Source organism: Protopterus annectens, chromosome 11.part0 (assembly GCF_019279795.1).
Source record: "Protopterus annectens isolate FY-2018-M chromosome 11.part0, PAN1.0, whole genome shotgun sequence".
Lineage (NCBI taxonomy): Eukaryota > Metazoa > Chordata > Ceratodontiformes > Protopteridae > Protopterus > Protopterus annectens.
Genome location: NC_056745.1, coordinates 1,032,253,274 through 1,032,278,694, shown reverse-complemented (window position 1 = coordinate 1,032,278,694; position 25,421 = coordinate 1,032,253,274). Strand labels below are relative to the sequence as shown.

Genomic DNA, 25,421 nt, shown 5'->3' with positions numbered 1-25,421 from the left:
TCAAGGCTCACATCAGCACCCTAACACTACCAGGTCACACCTCATACTGTGTTGTACAGCCGCAAAACATGGAACAAGCTACAAAAGGAGGGTGACTAGCAATAAATGTCAAGGATAACCACACCCCCATGTTGGTACCACAACAAGAAGCAGCATGGATTAGCCATGGTTAAATACCAATGGCTAAAACCGCCTCCCAGTATATAGCCTGCTGCAGACTACTGTCCTAATACCAGGAACTGCACCTGGCCTATGTTGGAATACATGAATATATCAAGCCCCCAAACCACATTATATTGCTTGACTGAAAATACCCAGACATACACCGGAAGCATTATACTAGCACCAACACAGTAGGAGAAAAGTTCCCAGAATCCATAAACCAAAATGCCCAGGAACAATGTACCACTCCCACAAGAGGGGTAAGCATACTGGATGTGATAATCAGCAACATGTGTACTGGATGGCAAGATGAGAAGTGTATCCCTCACCGGTAAGACCAGACCATAGAGTAATCAGACTGGATATACACATCCCGACCCCAGTCCCTGGCCAGAATACCACAGTGAAAAACATGTGTAAAGCATAGGTTGCAGCCCTCCAAACTGATGTTGAATCCACGAAAGGCCCTGTGCAAGTGCAGAATATGGGACACACCACAGAACATGTTATACAGGCATTCCATGAACACAGCCAGGAATGCTTGGAGTATGCAATCACAAATAACAACAGCACACAATGCCATACACGCAGGCATCTGGCATGCTGGACTCCAGCCATTACCAAACCATGCAAGAGAATGATGAAGCTACCACATGATAGAGCAAACATAAAAAGGGAAGTAATCACTGACCAGTAGTATGGCAATAACATATGTCCACACATACAATCCACTAAGTCCAGCCACAACAAGTAGAATCTGTGAATCCAGAGGCAATGTGACACCTGTCCCAAGTACACAGACAACCACAACACCCCCCAATAAATACAAATATATGTGATAGATGCAACCATGTATCCAAACCAGAGGTTGAGCTCCACCAACTCAGTACTGTCAAAACTAGTCAGGAGGAGAAGGTAACCCTAATATAGACTGGGAACACTACTCAAGCCCAAACACCCTAGCCCAAAAGTTCCTGGAATTCATAAACTCAAATGCCATGGAACAACTAGTCACCATCCCCACAAGAGGAGAAAACATACTTGATCTCATCATCACGAACATGGGAGCACAATGTTCAACACCGGAAGTATACCCCTCACTGGTGAGATCAGATCACAAACTAATCTCGCTGGAGGTCCTCATCCCACCCCCACCTGAAATAAAAAAGACCACAGTAAAGAACTTCTCGAAAGCCGACTTCACACTTCTAAAGACTAGTGTGGTCTCCTTTAAGGCCCCAGGCAGGAAAACAGTACTCAAGCCGCTGAATCACTTACAAATGCCTTCTACCAGCACCTGCAGGACTGCATGGATAAGGCAATCCCAAGCAAAACAAAGACTCTTTGTACCAAAGGCAAGCGTCCAGTCTGGTGGACCCCAGCCATAAACAAACTCTACAACAAAGGAGGAAGCTACTACAAGATAGAGCAAAATCCTTAAAAGGTAAGACACCCTTGATCACTATAAGTAAAAAACTAAGAGCTCTCATAAAATCATCCAAAGCAAATTTTGAGAGAAAAATAGCTAAAGACTCAAAAGACAATCATAAGGTCTTCTTTAGCTATGTTAGAAACCTGGGAGGAAACTCCCAGATATGCTCAGAACTAGTTCAAAATGATGGGAAGATTACTGATCCTACAGACATTGCCAACATACTGGCTGACAGGTTCAGTGCAAACTTCTCCCCCCAAAGGAGAGATATCTATACCAAGCGATTGCAGCCCCCAAACATCTCCAATGCCCAAGTGAGAACTGCTCTCTCCAAAGCAAAAACACAGCGTCCATGGGACCTGAAGGTGTCCCAGGCTGTGTGCTCCACGAACTCAACGAGGAATTAAACCCACAGCTAGGACAGCTGTTTAATCATAGTCTTACCTCTGGATACGTACCCAGGGTGTGGCGCACTGCAACTGTGGTCCCATTTCACAAAGGCGGTGCCTCCACCGACCCTGGAAATTACCGCCCATTAGCTTGACAAGCCTTATCTGCAAAGCCATGGAGAGGATCATAATGGACCTCATAAATAAAGACATAGGGAATTTGCAGACTTTGGATCCATCCCAGTTTGGCTTTGTCAAAGGCAGATCATGCCTTCTAAACTTGGTTGACTTTTTCGAAACAGTCACCAAAGCCATTGATGAGGGAAAGGCAGTCCATACAGCCTACCTCGATCTGGCGAAGGCCTTCGATACAATACCCCACTTGGGTATCATTGAAAAACTCATCAGCTTAAATGTTAACCCATACATCACAAGATGGGTTGCAAACTGGCTGAGTGACAGAACCCACAGGGTCAGAGTTGCTGGCACCATGTCAGACTCAAAGCCTGTCACAAGTGGTGTACCACAGGGCTCAGTCCTGGGCCCACTCTTGTTTGGCATCTACTTTTCCGAAGTACAAGCAAACACAGGAGGGTTATGGCTGACAAAGTTTGCAGATGACTGCAAACTGGGCCATAGTAGAAAACACATCTGACACAGATATCCTTCAGAAGGGTCTCACAGAAATGGATAACTGGTGCCAGAGCCATGGCCTAAAGTTAAATGCCAAAAAATGCATAGTCATACCCTTCGGAAAAACAAGGTTACCCCTAGCTACCAAATAGGTGGCAATCCACTGAGCACAGAAGAATTTATCAGGGACCTGGGGACCCAGGTTGATAGTAGTCTGTCATTCGACACCCATGTAGCTAAAGTAGTTAGGAAGACCTTCTACATTGCCCACCTTATCATGAAGGGATTCTCATCTAGATCAAGGGAGGTCATAGTCTCCCTATACTCATCACTCATCAGACCAATGATTGAGTACAATGCCCCATTCGAATGTATCTGACCCGACACTTGCAGCAGCTGGAGAGGCCACAAAGTTCCTCACCAAAAGGATAAAGGGTCTCAAACATCTGTCCTATGCTGCCCGACTGAAAGAACTCCAGCTCTATTCAGTCGCTTACCGCTTGCTCAGAGGTGACCTTTGCCTAACATACAAGGCCATGTCAAACCCAGATTTGATGAATATGCTTCACCTCAAAAATCTAGATCCATCAGAGCCACAAGGCGGGAGACTTAAACCTCGACACGGCTATTAATAGGACGTGCTGGAGGGATAGATTCATCACCCAAAGACTCCCTATGCTGTGGAATAAAATCCCGGTATATGTGAGGCAGAGCACCTCGCTGGCCTTGTTCAAGAGAAATCTTGACCAATGGATGGGAGATCGCAGATATACCCCAGGGATTACCTCAGTGTCACTGCTCGACAGAGGCACAGCAAAATAATGGGTATAGTTCCCCATACTAAAGGGGTGGCGTAAGCCACAAAACTATGGGCTAGGCTTGTAAATGCCCTCGGGCAGATAGCCTAGTATGAACCTATGAACCTATGAACCTATGAACACCACAAACCGTCCCACATAGACCTACCACAACTGTAAACCAAACACATAAACACAGAAAAATATTCCCGGAGGCCTTAATTACAAACACACCACACCAACAGAAGCCTCCAAAACAGATCGCAAGCAACCACAACCTCCAAACATAGCACATGCAATGAATAGTACACAAAGCTGGTGTGCCAAACAGTCACAGGCCAGAAGGAGAAACAACATGCCTGATACAGTTGCAATAGGTGTCTGTATAGGCAGACACACTGCTGTCCCACTCACCAGACTGTACAAGGGAAAGGGTAGAGTAAGCTGCCTGTAGGCTGCCACAAAATGCCACATAACACAAGTACGCAGGTCACCCCAAAGCAAGCAGAAATATGATGCACTCAATGTCCATGCTGGTGTGAATGACCTGAGATGTACCTCCCTGGTCAACATGAAAAGAGATATGGATGATCCCTCTGAGTATGTACCCCAGGCCGGTATGACACTGGCTGTGTGCAGCATCCAACCCTCACCAAGAATGATGCCACACTACAAACACAGAATGATCATGTTTAACAGCTGGCACAGTTACAGCTGTCAGTCCAAGAGGGTCTAATGTCTGTCTGCTTGAATTGTCAAGCATGACAAGCCATGCTGCTGTTCCAGGGATGGCTTGCACCTGTTACCCCTGTGCATCTGGATACTGGATAAGGCCTTTGCCACCTCCATAGAGCCGTATGTAGGCAAGGCGAAAAAGGCTACCCACCACCCTAGAAAACATAAGTGGTAGGAAACATAAGGGTAATGCTGACCAATGCCAGATGTGTAAACTGCAATATGCATGCCCCTGAGGCACTTCCCATTATGGAGAACATCAATGTCTGTGCAGTGACAGAAGCCTGCTGCAAGCCTAGTGATAGCACACCAGCACTACTAGGTTATACCACATATCATGTGTTATGGCCCCAACACCTGCACCAAAACATCAAAGGAGGGGGAGTATCCATATGCAGCACAGACACCCATATGACCAGGTAACTGACAATGCACAAAGCAGCGGAGACCACCCATGTGCACCTAAGTGTAGTCCAAACTGCTGTACAGTCTGTAGCATGCGACAGACCACACTCTCACACACAAGAACTCCACCCAGACATCCTGAAGACACTGGACAGTATGAATGTCCCACCAAATACCAGACAAGGTACACACAAATTACCACATAGGTGGCAAACCATTATGTATGCAAGGAGTAATCAGGGACCTAGAGACACAAGTCGACAGTAATCTGTCATGTGACACTCACAATGCCAATGTGGCTAGGAAGATTGTCGATATTGGACACCGTATCATGAAAGGATTCACATCTACATCAACAGAGGTTACTGGGCCGCTGTACTGTTCCCTTATCAGACCCATAATCTAGTACAATGACTCATATGGGATGTACCGTACGTGACACCTGCAGTGGTTCGGAAGACCTCATAGTTACCCCACCAACAGGATAAAGGGTGTGAAATATATGTCATATGCTGCCTGGCTGTAGACACCCCAGCTGAATGCAGTCACAGACTGCCTACACAGAGGCATTGTATGTCCGTTGTACAAGGCCATGTCCAACACAGGAGTAATGGACATGCTCCACCACAGGAAATCAAAGCCATTGGAGCTGTGAGAGTGACAGATGTTAGCCTCAACACATAATGAAATAAGATGTGCTGGAGGGACAGATACATAACCCAGAGGCTCCCCACACCCAGAAACAGGATCCCAATCCATGTTAGGCAGAGCCCCTCACTGACACCCCTCAACAGGAATATTGCCAAGTGGATGGATGATCGTACATGTATACTGGGGGTCTTCACTGTGTCACGACCAGACAGAGGCACAGTGAAGAAATTCATAAATGGCCATAATTGAACATAGGAAGGGGTGGCGAAAGACACACACACTCTGGCTAGGCTTACTAATGCCCTAGGGTGTATAGCCTAGTATGAACCCATGAACCTATGAAGATACAAAATGTACAGGACACTAAGGATAATCACAAGGGTTACCCAACTAATGGTAGGAACCATGTTGGGCATCCACAGATATGCTCCGAATCACACAGATATTACAAACAACATACCAAACACACACACATATTGCTAACATACAACCTGTCAGGTGCAGTGCAACCCCCCCCCAGAGTGCAAAATATCTATCCCAGCAGACTGCTGGTCCCCTGACATTGCAGATGCTGAGGTAACAGCCATCATCTGCAAAGCAGAACACACAGCAGCAAAGGTATGTGATGGTGTCCTGGGCTGAGGCCAACATGGACTCCAAGAATAATGGAATGCCAAATCACACTACTGCCCAATGTCAGCCTTACCACAGGATATGTATCCAAAGAGCAGTGTACAACAACAGTGATACATCACAACAAAGATGTTGCCTGAATGGATACTGCAAACTACCACCCCAGGATCCTGACAAGCTTGTTCTGCACAGCTATGGAAAGGATCAGTATGTACCGCAGACAGAAGGCTATTGTGGACCTACTGATACTGGACCCTACACAGTGTGGCTGTCGTAACTGCAGATCCTGCCCCTAAACATGTTTGACCCATTTGAAGCAGTCATTAAGGTAATTGATGAGGGCAATGTGGTCCACACAGCGTAGCTGGACCGTGCACATGCTTCTAGCCAATACCGTACGAGTTCAGTATGGATATGTTAACCAGCTTAAATATATACCCCTATGTCAGTAGAGGGGTTGCAAACCAGACCAAGGACAGAACTGACATGGTCAGACATGTCGCATCCATGTCAGACTACAAAGCAGATATGAGTGGCATCCCACAAGGCCTGGTCTTGCCCCACCCCCCCAGTTCTGTATATATATCCCATAGGTATAGGCCAACATGGAAGGACTGTGACTGAACATGTATGCAGAGGAGTACAAACAGCCCACCATATCTGACCCCCAGCTGACACAAGCAACCCACCAAAGGGCCACCTACAAACAGACAACTGGAGCCATAGCCATGTCAGCAAGCTAATTGCAGAACTGTGTATAGGCAACCACCGTGGATATACAGTAAGTGCCCACAAATTACTACACAGGTGTTAACCCATGACGTACCTAACATGTAATGTGAGACCTGGGTACAAAAGGTGATAGATATCCTGCACTGGACAAACATGTGGCTGTAGTGTTCGCAGAAACATATACTATATACCCACCCAAACATGAAGGTTGGCAGATGTAGATAAGGGGAAGTCACTGTGGCTCTGCAGTCATCCTCCATCAGCATCACAATTGACTACAATAGCCCCTGTGGGATATACCGCAGCAGACACCTCCATCAACTGTAAAGTCCACAACAGTACCCCACCAGGAGTAGCAAAGAGCATGAACAGATGCCATGTGTTGCCTGAGTAAACAAACTGTAGCCCCACACACTGCCATACTGCCCAGCTACAGGCAAGCTGTGCCTGATGTATGAAGCCATGTCAAACCTGGAATCAATGAACATGCTGCACCTTGTACAATCTGAATGGCAGTGAGCTATGCACATGAGAGACCTGAACCCCAGCACTGACATACATAGGACAAGCTGTACAGAATGATCCATAACATAGAAGGCACCCCCACTCTTCAGTAAACTCCTGGTACAGGTCAGCCAGAGAGTCACTTATCGACACCCCTCAAGAGGAATCCTGATGAGTGGATGGGAGATGGTAGGCTAACCCTGGGTATCACTGTTATGTCAGAGGTAGATGGAGGCACAGTATACTAACCATGACATATGTCATGGCAAACTCCAGTTACAATGTGTGTCGAAGGACAAACACACCCTGTGACTAGCATCAGAAATGGCCTAGGGAACATCGCTAGTGTTTGCCAATGTCCACCCATGTTGTGGAATACACTAGCAATGTTGGACGAGCCAGGTGTAGGTAGTCCATATCTGAACATAATGCAACATGGTCATATGTGCACAACTGGCCCCTACACAGTCTGTTGTGCTCACTTTGAAGATGTCAAGCAGTCATAGGACTAAAGCCCAGGATACTGTCCACCACAGTGAAAGTACTGAACCAGTACACTATACGGTACTACAGTGTTAGGTCATTATAAAAGTATGTTGAGAACTGTCTGCAAAGTATCCCATGCAATCCCTGCAGGCACAGTATAATCCCTGTTGTGGCAGACACGAAGCAGTTGGCCAGTTAGTACACAACATGACACCCAACACACAACCATAAACGTGAGATATTGTTGAAGTTCACACACACCCAAATATGTGGTGGACTTCAGAGTGCAACATATGGAAAGCTCACACTGGGCATGCTCGCACACTTTGATAAATGAGGCATATGTCAGACAACATACCATGGAAAGGCTGAACTGGGCATGCTCACACACTTGGGCCATATCTCCGTTTAGCAGTTGGCCACACATATCTGGTATTTGTACGTGTCAGTCCAGGAACCAACCACAACACAGCAATCTGCCCAGTGCACACAGTAAATGACTACAGAGAAATAAGTGATATAGTGGATCGCCGTCATATGCAAACATCTTCCACAGATACACAAGTTGGTCATAGGAACAGGGAATGCTATGGCAATAAAGACCTGCAAACAGTAGAACAGCACAACAAATATTGTGCATCCGACAACTGAACATATGGGTGTAGAGGTCAATCCAGAGTGTGCTTGGCATCTGCATCCTCAGTACAGTAGGCTACTGTGCCACTGTAAAGTAGGTCACAGAAGGCAACATGTGAGGCTAGTGAGCTGTGCCTCTGTCAAGCAGGGGCACCGTGGAGGTCCCAGGGATTGAATGTGCTAAGCCACAGCCATGTTGTCGGTGTGTGCTGGGAGAGGGTTGCTGAGGATCTCTGACAGTAGGTGTCTGTCAATAACAGACTGAGGGGAGCCCTATCTGCATTCTCTGGACAATTCCACTGTCAACACTGTGTTGTAATGATTATGTGTGAATGAAGTGCCGTGCTGGAACTGTTCACAGATGTCCTCCCTCTGTGGGCTACAGCTCTGCAATGTATTAGCTCACTCTGTCTGTTATGCAGCACATATATGGTTGGTGTACAGCTGACAGGTGTCTTGTTGTGGAGCAGTCATGGGTATATGTGGGATAGCATGATCAATGCAAACCATACACATGCTCATAGAATGCAATTGTCAAGGATTATGCTGAGTGGCCAGTATAGTCCCCCAGCATGGGTCCTCTGAAGTTGTCCACCCCAGTCTTCACAAGTGTAGAGTCTGCTTGTGCTAAATACAGTTTGTGTGCAGTGACAACCTTGCCTGGGGGTGGAGATGGGATATGGATGTCCAGGGAAAGGTGGGTATGGTCAGATATCAACAATGGTGGTCTACCTCTGGTGTGGAACAGTGAGTACCCATGTTGCAGATGGACAGGTGCAATATGTATTCCCCCATGTGGCTGTGGTGTGTGGTTCTGCCATAGCACATGGACCCACAAATTGTAGTGGCTGTAGGGTAAAGTGTTAGAGGCCTGAGTAGTTCTCACACACAATATGCCTGTACCTGATGCTAACAACTGGAATGGTGTATGTGAACAACTGCATATCCCGGCACTGTTCCCAGGGAAGCTAAGTGTGTGTCCTGGATGTGGGTGTGGTGTTCTGGACTGGTTGTGTTGTGTGTTACAGGTCCGGTGGTCACAAAGCATGGTATAGAACATAACCTGCCAGTGTGATGTGCATATCTGACCCTGACGTAGGTGGCTGCAAATGCATATATATGCTATCCCCCACCTGACAGGTAGTACTACATGTACATACCTCTGCAGAATAAAGATGTCAGCACCCTATAAATACTGCAGGTGCAGAACAGATGCCCAGTAATTCGGATAGTGTGCTCTGCTAATGCGTCTCCCTCAAGTGTCATAATATAGTTAGGTAGGGGTTTAAATCCTGCAAATGCTTTGTGTGTGGGTGGGTGAGTGGGGTTTGTGTGTGTGAGGGGGAATGCCCCTTTTGGCAACTGGGAAAACACACTACAGGATGCACATTCCCCTTTCTAAACACTGATGATGTCAGCACCCTATAAGTACAGCAGGAGAAGGAAAACCTCCCAGTAATGCGAATAGCGTGCTCCGCTAATGCGTATGTCTAGAGTGTCATAACATAGATAGGTAGGGGTGTGAATCCTGTAAATGCTCATTGTGTGTGGAGGGGGATAGTGTGTGTTCAAGACTGTATGAAAGAAATATCCCTTTTGCCAACTAGGAGAACACACTACAGGATGCACATTCCCCTTTCTAAACACTGATGATGTCAGCACCCTATAAGTACAGCAGGAGAAGGAAAACCTCCCAGTAATGCAAATAGCGCGCTCTGCTAATGCGTCCGTCTCTAGTGTCATAGCATAGTTAGGTAGGGGTTTGAATCCTGTAAATGCTCAGTGTGTGTGGAGGGGGTTAGTGTGTGTTTAAGACTGTATGAAAAAAGTATCCCTTTTGCCAACTAGGAGAACACACTACAGGATGCACATTCCCCTTTCTAAACACTGATGATGTCGGCACCCTATAAGTACAGCAGGAGAAGGGAATCCTCCCAGTAATGTGAATAGGACGCTCTGGTAATGCGTCCGTCTTGAGTGTTCTAACATAGTTAGGTAGGGGTTTGAATCCTGTAAATGCTCAGTGTATGTGGAGGGGGTTAGTGTGTGTGAAAGCAATATCCCTTTTGCCATCTAGGAGAACACACTACAGGATGCACATTCCCCTTTCTAAACACTGATGATGTCAGCATCCTATAAGTACAGCAGGAGAAGGGAAACCTCCCAGTAATGTGAATAGCACGCTCTGCTAATGCGTCCGTCTCGAGTGTCATAATATAGATAGGTAGTGGTTTGAGTCCTGCAAGTGTGCGTGTTTGGATATGGGGATTAGGGTGTGTGCAATTTTGTGTGAGGGAAATGTCCCTTTTGGCAACTGGGAGAACACACTACAGGATGCACATTCCCCTTTCTAAACACGGATGATGTCAGCACCCTATAAGTACAGCAGGAGAAGAGAAGCCTCCCAATAATGCGAATAGCGTGCTCTGCTAATACGTCCGTTTCAAGTGTCATAACATAGTTAGGTAGGTGTTTGAATCCTGCAAATGCTCAGTGTGTGTGGAGAGGACTAGTGTGTTTGCAAGTCTGTATGAAGGAAATATCTCTTTTGGCAACTAGGAGAACACACGACAGGATGCACATTCCCCTTTCTAAACACTGATGATGCCAGCACCCTATAAGTACAGCAGGAGAAGAAAAACCTCCCAGTAATTCAAATAGCGCACTCTGCTAATGCTCTTCTCCCAATTGCCATACTATGGTTAGGTAGGAGTTTGAAACCTGTAAATGGCATGTGTTTGTGTGTTTGGATGTGGGGACTCTGTGTGTGTGCAATTCTGTATAAAAACATGTGCTTTTTTGAAATCAGGAGATCACACTGCATGATGCACATTACCCTTTCCAAACAGGGATGATGACAGCACCCTATACATACAGCTGGAGAAGAGACATCTGCCAGTACTCAGAATAGCGCAACCTGCTACAGTGTCACTCTCAAGTACCATAACATATTTAGGTAGGGGTTTAAAACCTGCAAGTGGCAAGTGTTTGGATGTGGGGAGTTTGTGTGTGTGCATTTTCATATGAAAAACATGTTAGTTTTGGCAATCAGGAGATCACACTACCTGATGCACATTACCCTTTCAAAATACTGATGATGTCAGCACCCTATAAGTACAGCCAGTGAAAAGGAACTATCGAGTAATCCAAATAGTGCGCTTTGCTAATGCGTCTCTCTCACATATCATGACTTAGTTAGGTAGGGGTATGAATCCTGCAAATGGCAAGTGTGTGTGTGGGGGTAGTAGGGTGTGTAAATACAAGTGTGAGAGAACAGATCCTTTTGGCAAATACTACAATACACCAGATGCTGCATATTCCCCCAGTAAACACAGGGGATGTCACCACACTATCAGCAAGCCAAACAGGGCTAGTTGGCCAGTAATGCCAATAGTGCGCTCTGCTACTGGGTCTATTACCATTGTCAGAGTACAGATAGGTATGTTTTGGTAACCCACAACTGCCACGTGTGGTTGTGTCACACATTATGACCTTGTGTGGGTCTTTGTACATAACAATGCATGCCATTGCCTAAACCAGCAATGGCATTGCACACATGATGTATGTGTGTGACACATACACATAAATACCTGTACCTGCAGTAGTTACCATGTCTGACACATGCCTCGAGTGGATAAATGGTATTTGCAATGTATACCAATATGACTGTGTCTTACTGTGCAGGGGCCACATGCGGTATGTGTCTATACAGTGTGGGTGTATATGGTAAAATACCTACAGCAGGGGATACACATCTGGTCTGGGCCATATAGTCTACAAGTAGTCGATGTACAGGTGCTGCATGTTCCCACCTGTTGTGGGAGTGGTAACATGTCATTCCACTGCAATTCAGTGACCACATGCTGTGAAACCTTCAACTAGTGTGTTGTAGCTACAGTAATGCTCACGCACAGTGTTTGGCTGGATGCAGTCCAGCCATATAAAGACAGTTCTTGAGACAGTCATATTGCCAGTGTTGTTATGGAGGATAGGTGGTCTTCCTGTGTATGGGAGGGTTGTGTGTGCCAGGCTATGAACCAGATGGCAGTCTGACACACTGTTAGCTGCACATGATTAGGCCCTGATGCTTTGTGCTGTGCCAACAACCTGGAGGTGTGTGTATCTGTGGTGCCTTGGGATACCACCCCCCTGTCCATGTGTGTTACATGTGTAGGGGATGACAGGCATGGTATGGGGCATAACCTGTCAGTGATGGGTAACACCTGTGAGCCATGAATCAGGACTCTGGTACTGCACAGACATTGCAGTTCACCGTGCTGAGGACAGTGTCCAGTGCATGCATCTTGCAGTGTACACTGCCAGTGTTGTGTAGCAGCACTGTTAGTGTCCTAACCTGTGTGATACCCACGGAGGTGGCTATGTAATCCGTGTCCTGCAGCATAAGGCAGTATGTGTGTATCAAGGAGCTTAGCCAATATACATAGGGCCATGGGTGTCACATACAAGATGACCCTTGCACATCATTGTGGCTTCCCTAGCATATAAGCACACGTTGACAGCCAGCGGATACCCTATGAATGACATTGGAGACTGAGCAGAATGTAGACATACAACACCCTTCCTACATATAGTGGTAGCATACCTGGTGAGGGTATGTTGGCAACCAAGATCAGGCTCATACTGGCCTGTGCCACATGCTGAGAGATCCATTCTATGTTCCCTATCATGTAGTCCAGGGAGGTATGTCTCAGGTCAGCCATAGTGGCATGGTCAATGAGTGAGTCATATGTGTCCATGCCTCTGACTGACTTGTATGCATGTGTTCTGTGGTGGACCATAGCGCCCCTGAGGCATATCACTGTGACCTTCACCAGATACAGCCTGTTGAGCGGGACCCCAGTGCAGCACCCAAGACAGGTACCTGACATGTCTGTAGCAGGTGTGTTGTGTAGCCCTACAGGCTGTGAATGTGTGGCACATGGGATGTGTGTGCCATGTGTGGCATGTGCTCTGTTCTGACGGAACATATGCCTGTGTGCCAGCTGCGGAGGTGTGTGATGCTCAGGCAGGATGCTATTCTGAGTCCCCATGTATGCCCCAGTGTGTTCAGCATGCTGTCAGTGCGTGTCTATGTCTGACTTGTATTGTAGTCACTGTAATATGACATGCCACCTGACAGGGTATGGCATTACTGGGTTCAGAGAGCTCAGTCCCCAGATTGGCTGTGTGGTGGCATCCCACACACATGTGTTGTATGTTCCTGGCCAAGGGTGATGGCTGACTGCATACATGTGGCAGCTGTGACATTGCCACATGACTCACATAAACCACAACTGGACCATAGATGTGATTCACAGGTTACCTTTGCACATGCTACCCTAGTAGTGTGATTGCCATGGTGAGTACCAACAGATAGGGCCAATGGGGAACAACATACTGAAGATGTGTATGTGTGGGTGTACTGCTACTGTTTCATAGCACTGGCATATATGACTGCACACGTGGGTAAATGCCAGGTAAGACATGTGCAATGTGTTACAGGCAATGTACATGCGAACAGGACAGACAGGGACGTTCTGTCATGTGTAAACTTGACATACGTATCGTACGCTATGCAGATGTCACTAGGAGTCTACAGAAGCACTGTAACTCTGCATTGCAGGTGTAAGCAGTGTTCCAGGGAACCCCAAGCGAACATGCATGCAAACAAAGCTACAGTAAGCAGGGCTGGAAGTAGTGCATTGTACAACAAAGAAGGGGTAACAATAACAGTAAGTAACAATGCAAATATGTAGGCACTATCAACATGTACCCAGGAATACACAGTGCAGATGCCCATGGTAGAACTGATATTATGTCATAGTTAATTTTGATTTGGATTACATTGGTACTGCACACATATCAACATGCGCAAACATCCACATTGCATAGTCGTTGTGGGCAACTTGACACCATTACTGTACATGTCCACCATTGCATATCACTACTTGCGTTAGCTTCCCCCCTATGCTACCCATGTATGCGGCTATCTGTTGACATCCTTACCACCGGCATGCAATTATGTGCAGCTGTTACACTTTGGTACGTTCTATGGGTGCAGATGACAATTCAGGACATTCATACGGTTACTGCATCAGGCATGCTGGGATATACACACAGTCATATCAGCACACCGTACTGTTACCAACATGATACTATTAATAAACTTCTATGTAGTCACCCTGTGCATCAGCAACGTACCTGTTCCCACAATGATGTTGGAGATTGCAGGAGGTGGCACAGTGTCATCATATGCACAGGGTGTGAATTAGGTATTCCTGAGTTTGCCACTGATACCACCAATTGACATGTGTGTGTATGTGTGTTGGTGAGGGGCAGCAGTACAGGGTGGGGCACTGTTGGTGCAGTGTGTGCATGTATGTGGTACCCCTAGGTGTTAACATTTCGCATGTGTGTATGCACACACACAGTTTCACCTCATGGCTGCCATATACAGGGGTTTGTGGACAGCCACAGACGGCACCTGGCAGGTCATACAGATCAGTGTCTGTGGGCATGGACACGGTACCTGTCACTGGCAGGGGTGCTATGGACCGTATCCAGTACTAAGCCAGACTGGGTACTGTCATCAGAAGTGGGAGTGTGTTGACTGGACACAGGTCCCTGTTGGGACTGTCCAGAGCCACGTGCACGTGGTCTCCTGGGACGTTCCAATGACAGCACAGACCCAGCATTGCTGGGGCTGCTGCTGGCACTATGGGGGCGTGTGCGGGCCTGTTGTCGTCCGCGCCGACTACCAGCTTCTGCTGTTGCTGGCATATAGCCACATCGACGCCACAAACGCCCACCATTGCCCTGGCTCATGGACATTTGGTTGTGGAACTGCTGTAATATGTCCCCACAACGTCTGTCTATGACATTGGTGAAATTACGGATAGCATCCGCGATGTCACGCATACTGTCAGTCATGGCTGTGCGACATGCTCTCAGCTCCCTCAGACCCTGTCTGGTGTACCTTTCCATACGCGACTGTGCCTGCATGACAGCCTGAAACATAGCTGAGGTTGACTGACCTCTTTGGGCACATCTGCCAGAGGCAGTACGCCCATGGATGCTCCCACGAGAACCCATGGGCAACTGTCTGTGTGGTACCATCGCAGGACCCTGCCCATGGCTGCTGTGTGGGGACGCATGTGCCACAGGTACCACATTACCCTGGACAATGCCCACTGTATCCTGTCCATCACCTAGGGACAATGGTGACAAAGGATGTACTGGCAGGATGACTGTGCGCAATGATGGGGTTGACAGCTGTGTACTGTCAATTGGCTGACCAATGGCAGACCCTGACACACCTTCCTGTACCATTACACAGATATCATCATTACCAGTTCCTGTGGCACCAGATTCAGGTTCCCTGCTGCAGGACACCAGAGCAGCACCAGAACCTGTGGGAGGAAGACAGGAAACACAGTTTACAGTGTCCACACATTGTTACCAGTGATGCACTTATGCACACATGCACACATGCACACATGGACACATACACACATGCACACATGGACACAGGCACACATGCAGACATGCACACGTGGACACATGCACACAGGCACACATGCACACATGCACACAGGCACACATGCACACATGCAGACATGCACACGTGGACACATGCACATGCACACATGCACACATGCACACGTGGACACATGCACACATGGACACATGCACACGTGGTCACATGCACACATGGACACATGCACACATGCACACGTGGTCACGTGTACACATGCACACATGTACACATGCACACATGCACACGTGGACACAGGCACACATGCACACATGCACACGGGGACACAGGCACACCTGCACACATGCACACATGGGCACAGGCACACCTGCACACCTGCACACATGCACACCCCCCAGTATACACACAGAGCACTACTGAGTTACACTAGTGTTACTAGCACTATCAGGACTATTATAGGTATTGTTAAACACACTCACCAGCATGGATGGCCTGCCTTGCTGTAACCCCGGAGGGACCTGCAGAAATTATGAGATTTATGTCAGTGGGCACAACTGTGCCATTGCTACTGCATATGATACAGTGCAGAAGTACACCAGTTGCCTTTCACACGTCAGCTGCTGATATTGCCAGTATCACACATGTACAATTACATACTATGATGACAGATACATAACACGGACACACCTTACACATGCATAAACTAACAGTGTACAGAACAGCCAAGTGTACATATGGCATATTACCTGCATGCTCCATGTCATGCTACTGTGTGGATCCAGCCTCCATCATGATGCAGGTGTACTGCTGTTGCTGTTCCAGGGCTGGAGCCACAACACTTAGGAGTAGCCCCTCCAGTCTGGTGAGGGGGGGATGTGTGGCCACCCCATGGATATCCAACGCACGCTGACGGACACTTCTGATTAAATCACTGCAGTGATGTCGTACCTGCTCATATGTCCTATTATGCGTGCCAATGTCATTTACCCTATGGACAAGGTCTTGCCACAGTGCAGCCCTCTCCTGCTGATTCTGACTGGTGCGGGAAAACAATATGTCATACTCCCGCATCAGGCTCTGGTGTATCTCCTCATCTTCCACTGCAGAGTAGGCGGGATTATGCTGACGCGCCATCTCCCTGGAAGAGAACACAAACAGGATATCAGCAGACTATGTCAGCAATATATGGCACACATACTATACATGATACTCATGTGTAGTGATATACTACTACTCCCATATGTTGCATGTGTGTGTCGTGGTGGATACACAAGTACATGGTCAGATATCAGTGCTCAGCCAACACCTGTGCAACAATACCTGCCACATTCCACACAACATAGTAGCATGCCCCATCGGTCAGCACACACTGACAGGTCCAATGCACAACCTCACTCTGGGGGTTCATCCCAAGGTACTGTATGTGGGACGCCATCCACTAGTGTGATGTGGACACAAGTTACTCGGTCTGGATATACATATCCCACCACCAGCACAGTAGACTACTTTGATATGTATGTGATTAGACAGTTATTCACTTGTTAGGACTGAGATGGTATCCATGCAGCACACTGGGCCAGTGGAAGCCACAACCCACACTGCTGACCCCTTTGCAAATGCTTACCACGGACATGCCACAGATTGCATGGAACTTGCACACACATTTCTAACCCAGACCCTATGCATAAAGGTTAGGCATCCTGTCTGGTGGACCCCAGACAGAGGCAGATTGTATAACAATAGCAGGAGGCTACTGCAGGACAGAGCAGATTCACATTAAGGGAAGGCATCTGTGGTCAGCACTGGTACTACACTATGGTCTCTCATAACAACGGCCATGACCTACTCTGGGAGGGAATTGGCCACAAACACTATGGATAACCACAAGGCCTTCTTCAGTTATGTTACACATATGGACCAAATGCCTCAGATATGCTCTGCATTAATACACACCTACTTAACATTCACCAAACACACAGATATTGGCAACATTCTTGCAGACAGGTTCGGTGCATGTATCCCCCCTCCTTCTCCCCCACCAGTTGAAATACTAATCACAGCTGTATGTAACCTCCCTATCATCTCACATGTCCAGGTGAGGGCCACCCTCAGCAAAGCAGAACACACAGCATCACTGTGACCTGATGGTATCCCTGGATGTGTGCTACCTGCACTCCAAGAGGACATACAACCGCATATAAGACTGATAATTAATCTTGGCCGTACTACAGGATATGTACCTGGAAACTGGCATACAGCAACAGTGGTCCCACACCACTAAGGAGGCACCTCTACTGACCCTGGGAACTACCACATCATATGCATAACCGGCCTGGTCTGCTAAGCTATGGAATTATTCAGTATGGGATGCATATGCAGTGATATCGGGTACCTGCAGACACTTGTTCCCAGCCAGTTTGCCTTTGTGATGGGCTGATCCTGCCTTTTGAACCTGGCTGACCTTTCAAAGCAGTCACTACAGCCATTGCTGAGGGCAACGCACAGACAACTGCTGCCAGGATCATGGCCTAACACTGATTGACATGTAATGTATAGTCATCCCCTTTTGGTGGAACTACGTACACAACATATCACATGGACATACCTATAGATACAGACCTATGACACATTTGGAGGGTTCACAGTATGCACACTATTAACCTGCTACTTTGCATTACCTATGTTTGTCGCAGCTGGTTGCATTACCACTGCTTCTGCTTCCTGCTGCTACTGTCACTGCTGACAGCTTAGAGTCACAGCGTGTTTTTTTTTTCCTCTCTGTCTCGGTTTGTTTCTCTCCCTCTGTCTGCTTCCAGCCAGTGCAATGAATGTATTGCATGTGTGGAGTGTTAGTACAGGATGCCTTTGTAGGTATCTGAATAGGTCCATGTGATGGCCTCTGCACCAATTGTAAGCCAGCATTTGCTAATTGCATGCAGACAGTTGTGTACTGATTGCAGTTTTCACTGTGATTTCAGGACAGTGCTATAAAAGGGTATGTGAGATAGGCGTTGCCCTTTCAGATTGTAAGGGCGGGGACCATGCTGGTATGCTGTGGACACTGTTCTGTGAGTGTAAAGGTTAGTATCTCTCTCATGATTCAGGCTGTGTTGTAGATTCACATTTCTCCATTCCTCTCTCCTGTTCCCTGTAGTATGTAGTAAGTGTGTATGCACAATGACACCTACAACTATATATATATATATATATATATATATATATATATATATATATATATATATATATATATGTAAATATACATACATTTATATATGTACATTAACTGACATTATTACCTACAAGCTACCAACTAGCATGGCTGTTTCTGTTCACACACTACTATTATGGGAATCCAGTAGTTTTGACAGTAACTCTAAATTACATGCTTTGTGTACTACACATCCTATATTCCCTTTACATTCATCCCTACTATTACATGTTATATTTATTTTAGCACAATGTTCTTGTATAAGAGTCATGGCTTAGTGGTAGGTCATACAGACTACTGTTTCCAAGATCCTGGGTTCGGGACTGACAGTGGGATTTTATTTTGCTTTTGAACTGACTACAGGACCTGTCAATCAAAGTGACTAAGGCACTTTTAAGCAGTTGTAACCGGGTTAGCGCTGGTTTGCGTGGAGCTCACGCATGCGCACTGGAGGTTAGCTCCGCGCACACGCGCTTACAATCGCTTAACAGTGCTTACTCTGGTGCACACCAGCGTTATTTTCTTTGAAAGAAATGAAAATGGGGAGACAGGAAAGTGGTGAAAAAGGAGTCACAAAGAGGGTAAGACAGTAGGGAAACAAGCTTGGGATTTGCAGGAGGGATGTAGGTAAGGCCCATAGCTGCCCATTTCTTCATCAGCAACAGCTGTGCATATGGATGTAATTTGGTGTGACATTTGAAACCTTCCACCCCTGAGAGAGGTGTCAGGACAACAATAATACTTGTTGTACAGCCAATTGTAATTGATAGTTTCCATGTCCAGCTAACATGTGTGCGGAATGGGCAACTATGTATGGGGCGTAATTTTTTTGTGGGTACAGAGTGCCCTGTTTTATTTTTTTATTTTTTTTTCAGGAGAGAGTGGTATGTCAGGTGAAGGAAGTCGGTACAGCTGGGGAGGTAGGTTGGGTAGGTAAACAGACAAGACAAACAAGACACATACAGGGGCGGTGTATGACACATGTGGGGGGGTTACACAATTGACGGGGATGGAGGTTTGGATATCCAGAGCCCATGAGCCCACAGATGGCAACAGTGGAACTGATATCCCTACCCATAGGCAGTTGCCACTGTTCCTTCACTGCCCAGGACGGGGCTTTGCTGGGGGCTGTGTAGGCCGGGCAACAGGCATGCCCATAAGTTGTGCCACCTGTGCCTCAAGCTGGTGTAGGGGCTCAAGAACAGAGTCCCGGATCTCCCTACACACCACAGTCCGGCCACTACGGAGGGTGAGTGGTGGTTCTCCTCTGGCCACACTTGCAGAGGGGGGGCAAGCCCCATCCCCTGCAGTGCTTCCATCCGCAGGTGGCACAGGGCCACCGGAGGAGGGTCCAGACTGGGCACTAGTGCCAGGTGCACTCGCCAGCTGAGGTGGGAGAGGTGAGTCCACTGGAACCCGCCTTCCCTGTCGTCCTATGTTTTGCATTATGTCATGACAGTATGGGTTAGTGACATGTAATACCATTCACAATTAGTTGTAACAGCATGCATTAGTATTCCCATTAACCAAACACCCAGATATTCACATCATTGAACAGCGAGCATAACACATGCCTAATTTGAACAGCAATACACAGTCCAACAACATGCAGGGTTGATTGATGGCAACAGGCCATCAGGTTTGGATGTATGAACAGGGCAGATGCATCAACGGACATGCAAATATATATGACCCAACAGGACAAATGTCCAGGGGTGTTAATTATGATTGCACATACCATTTTCAAGTGGAATGGGTTATATGTGGTTATAGGGTGGGGTGAAGAAAATAATATTAACACCTTTGAATACCAATACATATGCTGTACATTTCTAATAGCTGCACATATGTACACACTACTGTTCTAACTACAGTTTCCTATATGATAACTATTTCAGCTTGGTGATAGGACTGTTACTGCAACATCAATATACATTTTATTGTTCTTCATACACATTCATATCTAGCTTTGTTCAGCTACATCATCCTGCTACATTTGCTTTATATAGTTATAGACAGGTGTGGATGTTTGGTATATCAGACAATCATACTATCTGCATATTGCAGACTGAGAGCAACATATCCAGATTTTGGGATACACATTCCAGATGCAGCAACACTTTGAACAGATTTCGCTGTTTGGTTTTGATTCTCACATGCATTTCATTCTGTCTTGACTGCAGTATACTTTATTCAGGGGTTATTACTACTGTATTGCTGGATTGGGTTATATGTGGTTATAGGGTGAGGTGAAGCAAATAATATTAACACCTTCGAATACCAATACATATGCTGTACATTTCTAATAGCTGCACATATATACACACTACTGTTCTAACTACAGTTTCCAATATGATAACTACTTCTACTTGGTGATAGGACTGTTACTGCAACATCAATATACATTTTATTGTTCTTCATACACATTCATATCTAGCTTTGTTCAGCTACATCATCCTGCTACATTTGCTTTATATAGCTATAGACAAGTGTGGATGTTTGGTATATCAGACAATCATACTATCTGCATATTGCAGACTGAGAGCAACATATCCGGATTTTGGGATACACATTCCAGATGCAGCAACACTTTGAACAGATTTTGCTGTTTGGTTTTGATTCTCACATGCATTTCATTCTGTACTGACTGCAGTATACTTTATTCAGGGGTTATTACTACTGTATTGCTGGATTCATGACACTTTCTCACACTCTCTCACTTGTTTTCATTTTACTATTCAGGATGGTACTTACTTCTAGGCTTTATTGACATGTTTTACCTGTAGTTATTACAATCCTTTCCAGCAGTCTCACTTCCATCATGTTTCAGTATTTCAACAGGGATATATTTCACACATGTGATTTCATCATCTTCTGCAGCTATACTTTTCAGCTTGCTGCAGGTTGTGTACTAATTTCTTACAGGTGGGGCATTTTTATTTCAGAATTTATGTCAGACATTTTCATTTTTCTGTTTGGATTACAGACTGCAACACACTTTTGTAATCAAGCAATACTTGCAAACACTTTCACACTGTTACTTGCACATTTTATTACTTAGTGACTACACTGCACTCTTTTGCTGACTGTCATACTTTTATATTTCTTTACAGTTACTGGTAGTGGATTACTGACCTGCCTGGTGGCGCAACCGCACCAGCCTATCACCATAGGCTCTGCGGTTCACAAAATGGACACCTGCAGCTGTAATATAAATGAAGTAATATTGGAATACACATCTCCATAATATCAGCTAGTTTAATTTCTTACATACATAATTAAATGTAACTTACTCAGTAGTGGGGCGCTGGGCATTTGCCAGGCCTCCTGGATCCAAAGGTTCAATTGGTCCTGCTTGCATCTCTTCAGGTCTGCATGGTGGTGATGGACCTGCTCACCAGTCCTTGGAATCCCCGTGGCACTGGTGAGATCATGAGCCAACCGGTCCCACACCTCAGCCCTATATGCTCCCCACAGGACCTGGCCCTGCATGAGTTGGGCCTCATGATTGTGGACTAGGAGCCAGACCATGTACCTGGACTCCTCAATGCCCCACCTCTGTGCTCAAAAGCCACTACCCTCACCCACTCCTGTCATTCTGGCTGCAAGTCAGTTCTACAATCGTTTATGCTATGTATTCCAGCCTATGGGGCTTATATAGTCCTTTTTTCCCGCACATATCTGTGATTGGCCAATTTGGAATTGTATCAACTTCACTAAACCTGCATTGTCATGCCCCAGTTTGCATTCATTCCTATATATTAGCTATTATTGCATTTATAGGTACTGCTGTCATGGCTTAGTGGTTCAGTACCTTGACTATGGTGTATAGTATCCTGGGTTCGAACCTGGCTACTACTTTTTATTTTTTATGACTGTCTAGACAAGCTGAGGGGTGTGTCTGTGTAAAGGCTGTTTTGATGCGGCTTGCTCAACGTTGCCCGACGGTTAGCTTGTTTGCGCGGTGTGCAGCTCTGCACAAACGGGGTACGCTGGTTTAAGCCTCATTTGGCTATCAGCACGCATATTATGCTCAGCTCAGTTAGGGGCACATAGATTTAGCATGTTAAACCACTGCTCAGCTACGGGCACTCATTTTGCACCAGTTAAACCACTGCTCACCTACGGGCAGATGCACTCACCCTGTTAAACTGTAGCTCAGCTATGGGCACATCTGGCATTTTTCATTGTTTTGTTACCTCACATTTCTTCCATATAAATGGACTATTTCATTACATTTTACATAAAATGTGATTTTATGTGTACATATTTGTCAGGGACTTGTTTCGTGCTTATTTTGCTAAAAATAAAAATTGGTGTTGTAGGGGCTCAAACCATGAATGCCTGCTCTTTAGCCAACATCTCTACCTCTACGCTATTGCTTCTTGGCTTACTTTGCATATTTAGTTCTTATATGCTTTCCCACTGACTGCTAACTGTAGCTGCACTGCACGCCAGCATAAGCGCGCACTCACGGTTAAACATCTTTACAATTTAAAAAAAAATTATGAGATGTTCATTTGTACATTTTATGTTCTTAGTCTGTGGGGGCATGTGTTGTGTTGTGTTTATTCACATTTCTATGGACTCTGTCGTGGGTGTTTACTTTGGGCACTTTCGCTTACAGGGCTCAGCCTACGGACACGCCCCCTACTGTCTTACATGGACCGTGTTATCCTTAGGTGTGATTCAGCATGCTCTCATGAATATGCAGAGCATGCTGACATCACTCTGTTTAACTGCAGCCTCCGTGTATGAGTTATAACTCTTACATGGAGGCTTCGTGAATCCTGCCCATTGACTTTCTACAATGTAACAGGGTGTATGCTGGCTTTCTTTGTAATAATTCTCAGCAACTACCGTGTTTCTGCTTGCTTGTTTAATGTCCTGTCATAGCAAGAAATTTCACAGACTAGACTTTTCTGATTCCATCTGCTTGTGTATGTAAAAATAAAACCAAAGTATATTAAAAAAGCAGTCATTATCACCACCTACTATTTCTCAAGGTGATATGTATCTTGATAATGCTTATTTGCTTATTCATACCCTACAGTTTTCTAAGGCTGACAGAGAAAGGATAAAAGTTTCTGTAAGCCTGGAACAAGGACAAGTGGAAGTCTCCTCTAGCATTATATTTCCATTATTACAGGTATTACCATGTTCTCCTTGTCATTTAAAGAGTTACTATCCATCAGTAGTTTTATATTTTAAAAGTACAACCTTGTATGCGAGACACTGTGTATGTGTGTGTGTGTGTGTATGTGTGTGTGTGTGTGTGCGTGTGTGTGTGTGTGTGTGTGTGTGTGTGTGTGTGTGTGTGTGTGTGTGTGTGTGTGTGTGTGTGTGTGTGTGTGTGTGTGTGTGTGTGTGTGTATATGTGTGTGTGTGCACGCACGCGCGTGCATGTGTGTGTGCGTGTGTGTATTTCTCTGTCATCCTAGGCAAAGACAGCAGAATCTGTATTAATTATTTTTTAACCATTGGTTAACTTAATCATTATATATTAACATTTGATTTTGTTTTCCTTTCATTGAATTTCATTAGTAAAAATAATTCCTGGTGTTAAGGGATTTATTACAAGCTTTGAAAACAACACTACTAATAAAAATGTTTATGAAAAATCAATGATTATATATTAGATGCCACATAACAACAGAAGTAATACAATAGGATACATTGAAACATTTGCTGTCAGACTGCCCATTACTAAATTATTTGCTTTGTTTGACATTGACATTTCCTTTCCCCATAAGATATTCTTTGGTGTTCATCTCAGGTCGAAGCAGAATAACATAACATTTAGGCAGAAATATACAAGAGAACAATCCAGCACTGGATGATAGGATTGCAAAGACCTCTACTGCAACCATGTACTTCCCTTTGGTGCTCAGGTAGGCAGGGATAAATGACAGCCACACACTAACAAATACCAGCATGCTGAATGTAATAAACTGAGCCTCATTAAAGCTGTCTGGCAGCTTTCTAGCCAGGAATGCAACAATAAAACTTATGCTTGCTAAAAGTCCCAAGTACCCCAGTAAACACCAAAAGGCAATGTCTGAGCCCTCATTGCATTCAATAACTATTTTATCATACTGCACATTCCTGTTCCTTACTGTAAAGGGAGGAGAAATAGTTAACCAGAAAATGCACAGAGTAACCTGGACCATGGTGCATAGAAACACAATGCTATTAGGCAAAGCAGGCCTGACCCAGTTTTTCAAGCTGCTGTTTGGTTTTGTGGCATTGAAGGCTATCACTACCATAACAGTTTTTGCCAGCACACAGGATACACAGAGAGTGAAGACTATGCCAAAGGTGACTTGTCGCAGTCGACATGTCAGATCCTTTAGGTGACCAATGAACATCAAGGAACAGAGGAAGCACAATGTAAGAGCAATTAGCAGGAGGTAACTGATGCTGCGATTATTGGCCTTCACAATTGGAGTGTCTCTGTATCTCAGAAAGACAGTTAGCACTATGACAGGAATTAGTGCAGAGATAAAGGAGGCAGAGGCCAAAG

General features: G+C 45.7%; 1 protein-coding gene across 1 annotated transcript in view; it reads right to left on the bottom strand.

The window, feature by feature from the left end:
- Positions 1 to 24,609: 24,609 nt before the first annotated feature.
- The window catches only part of LOC122815016 (extracellular calcium-sensing receptor-like), a 255,377-nt gene continuing 254,565 nt past the window's right edge, over positions 24,610 to 25,421 (bottom strand). The window contains 1 exon segment of the mRNA XM_044087267.1: positions 24,610 to 25,421. This exon segment is cut by the window's right edge and continues 111 nt beyond it. Within this exon segment, the coding sequence (XP_043943202.1) occupies positions 24,610 to 25,421 (812 nt within the window).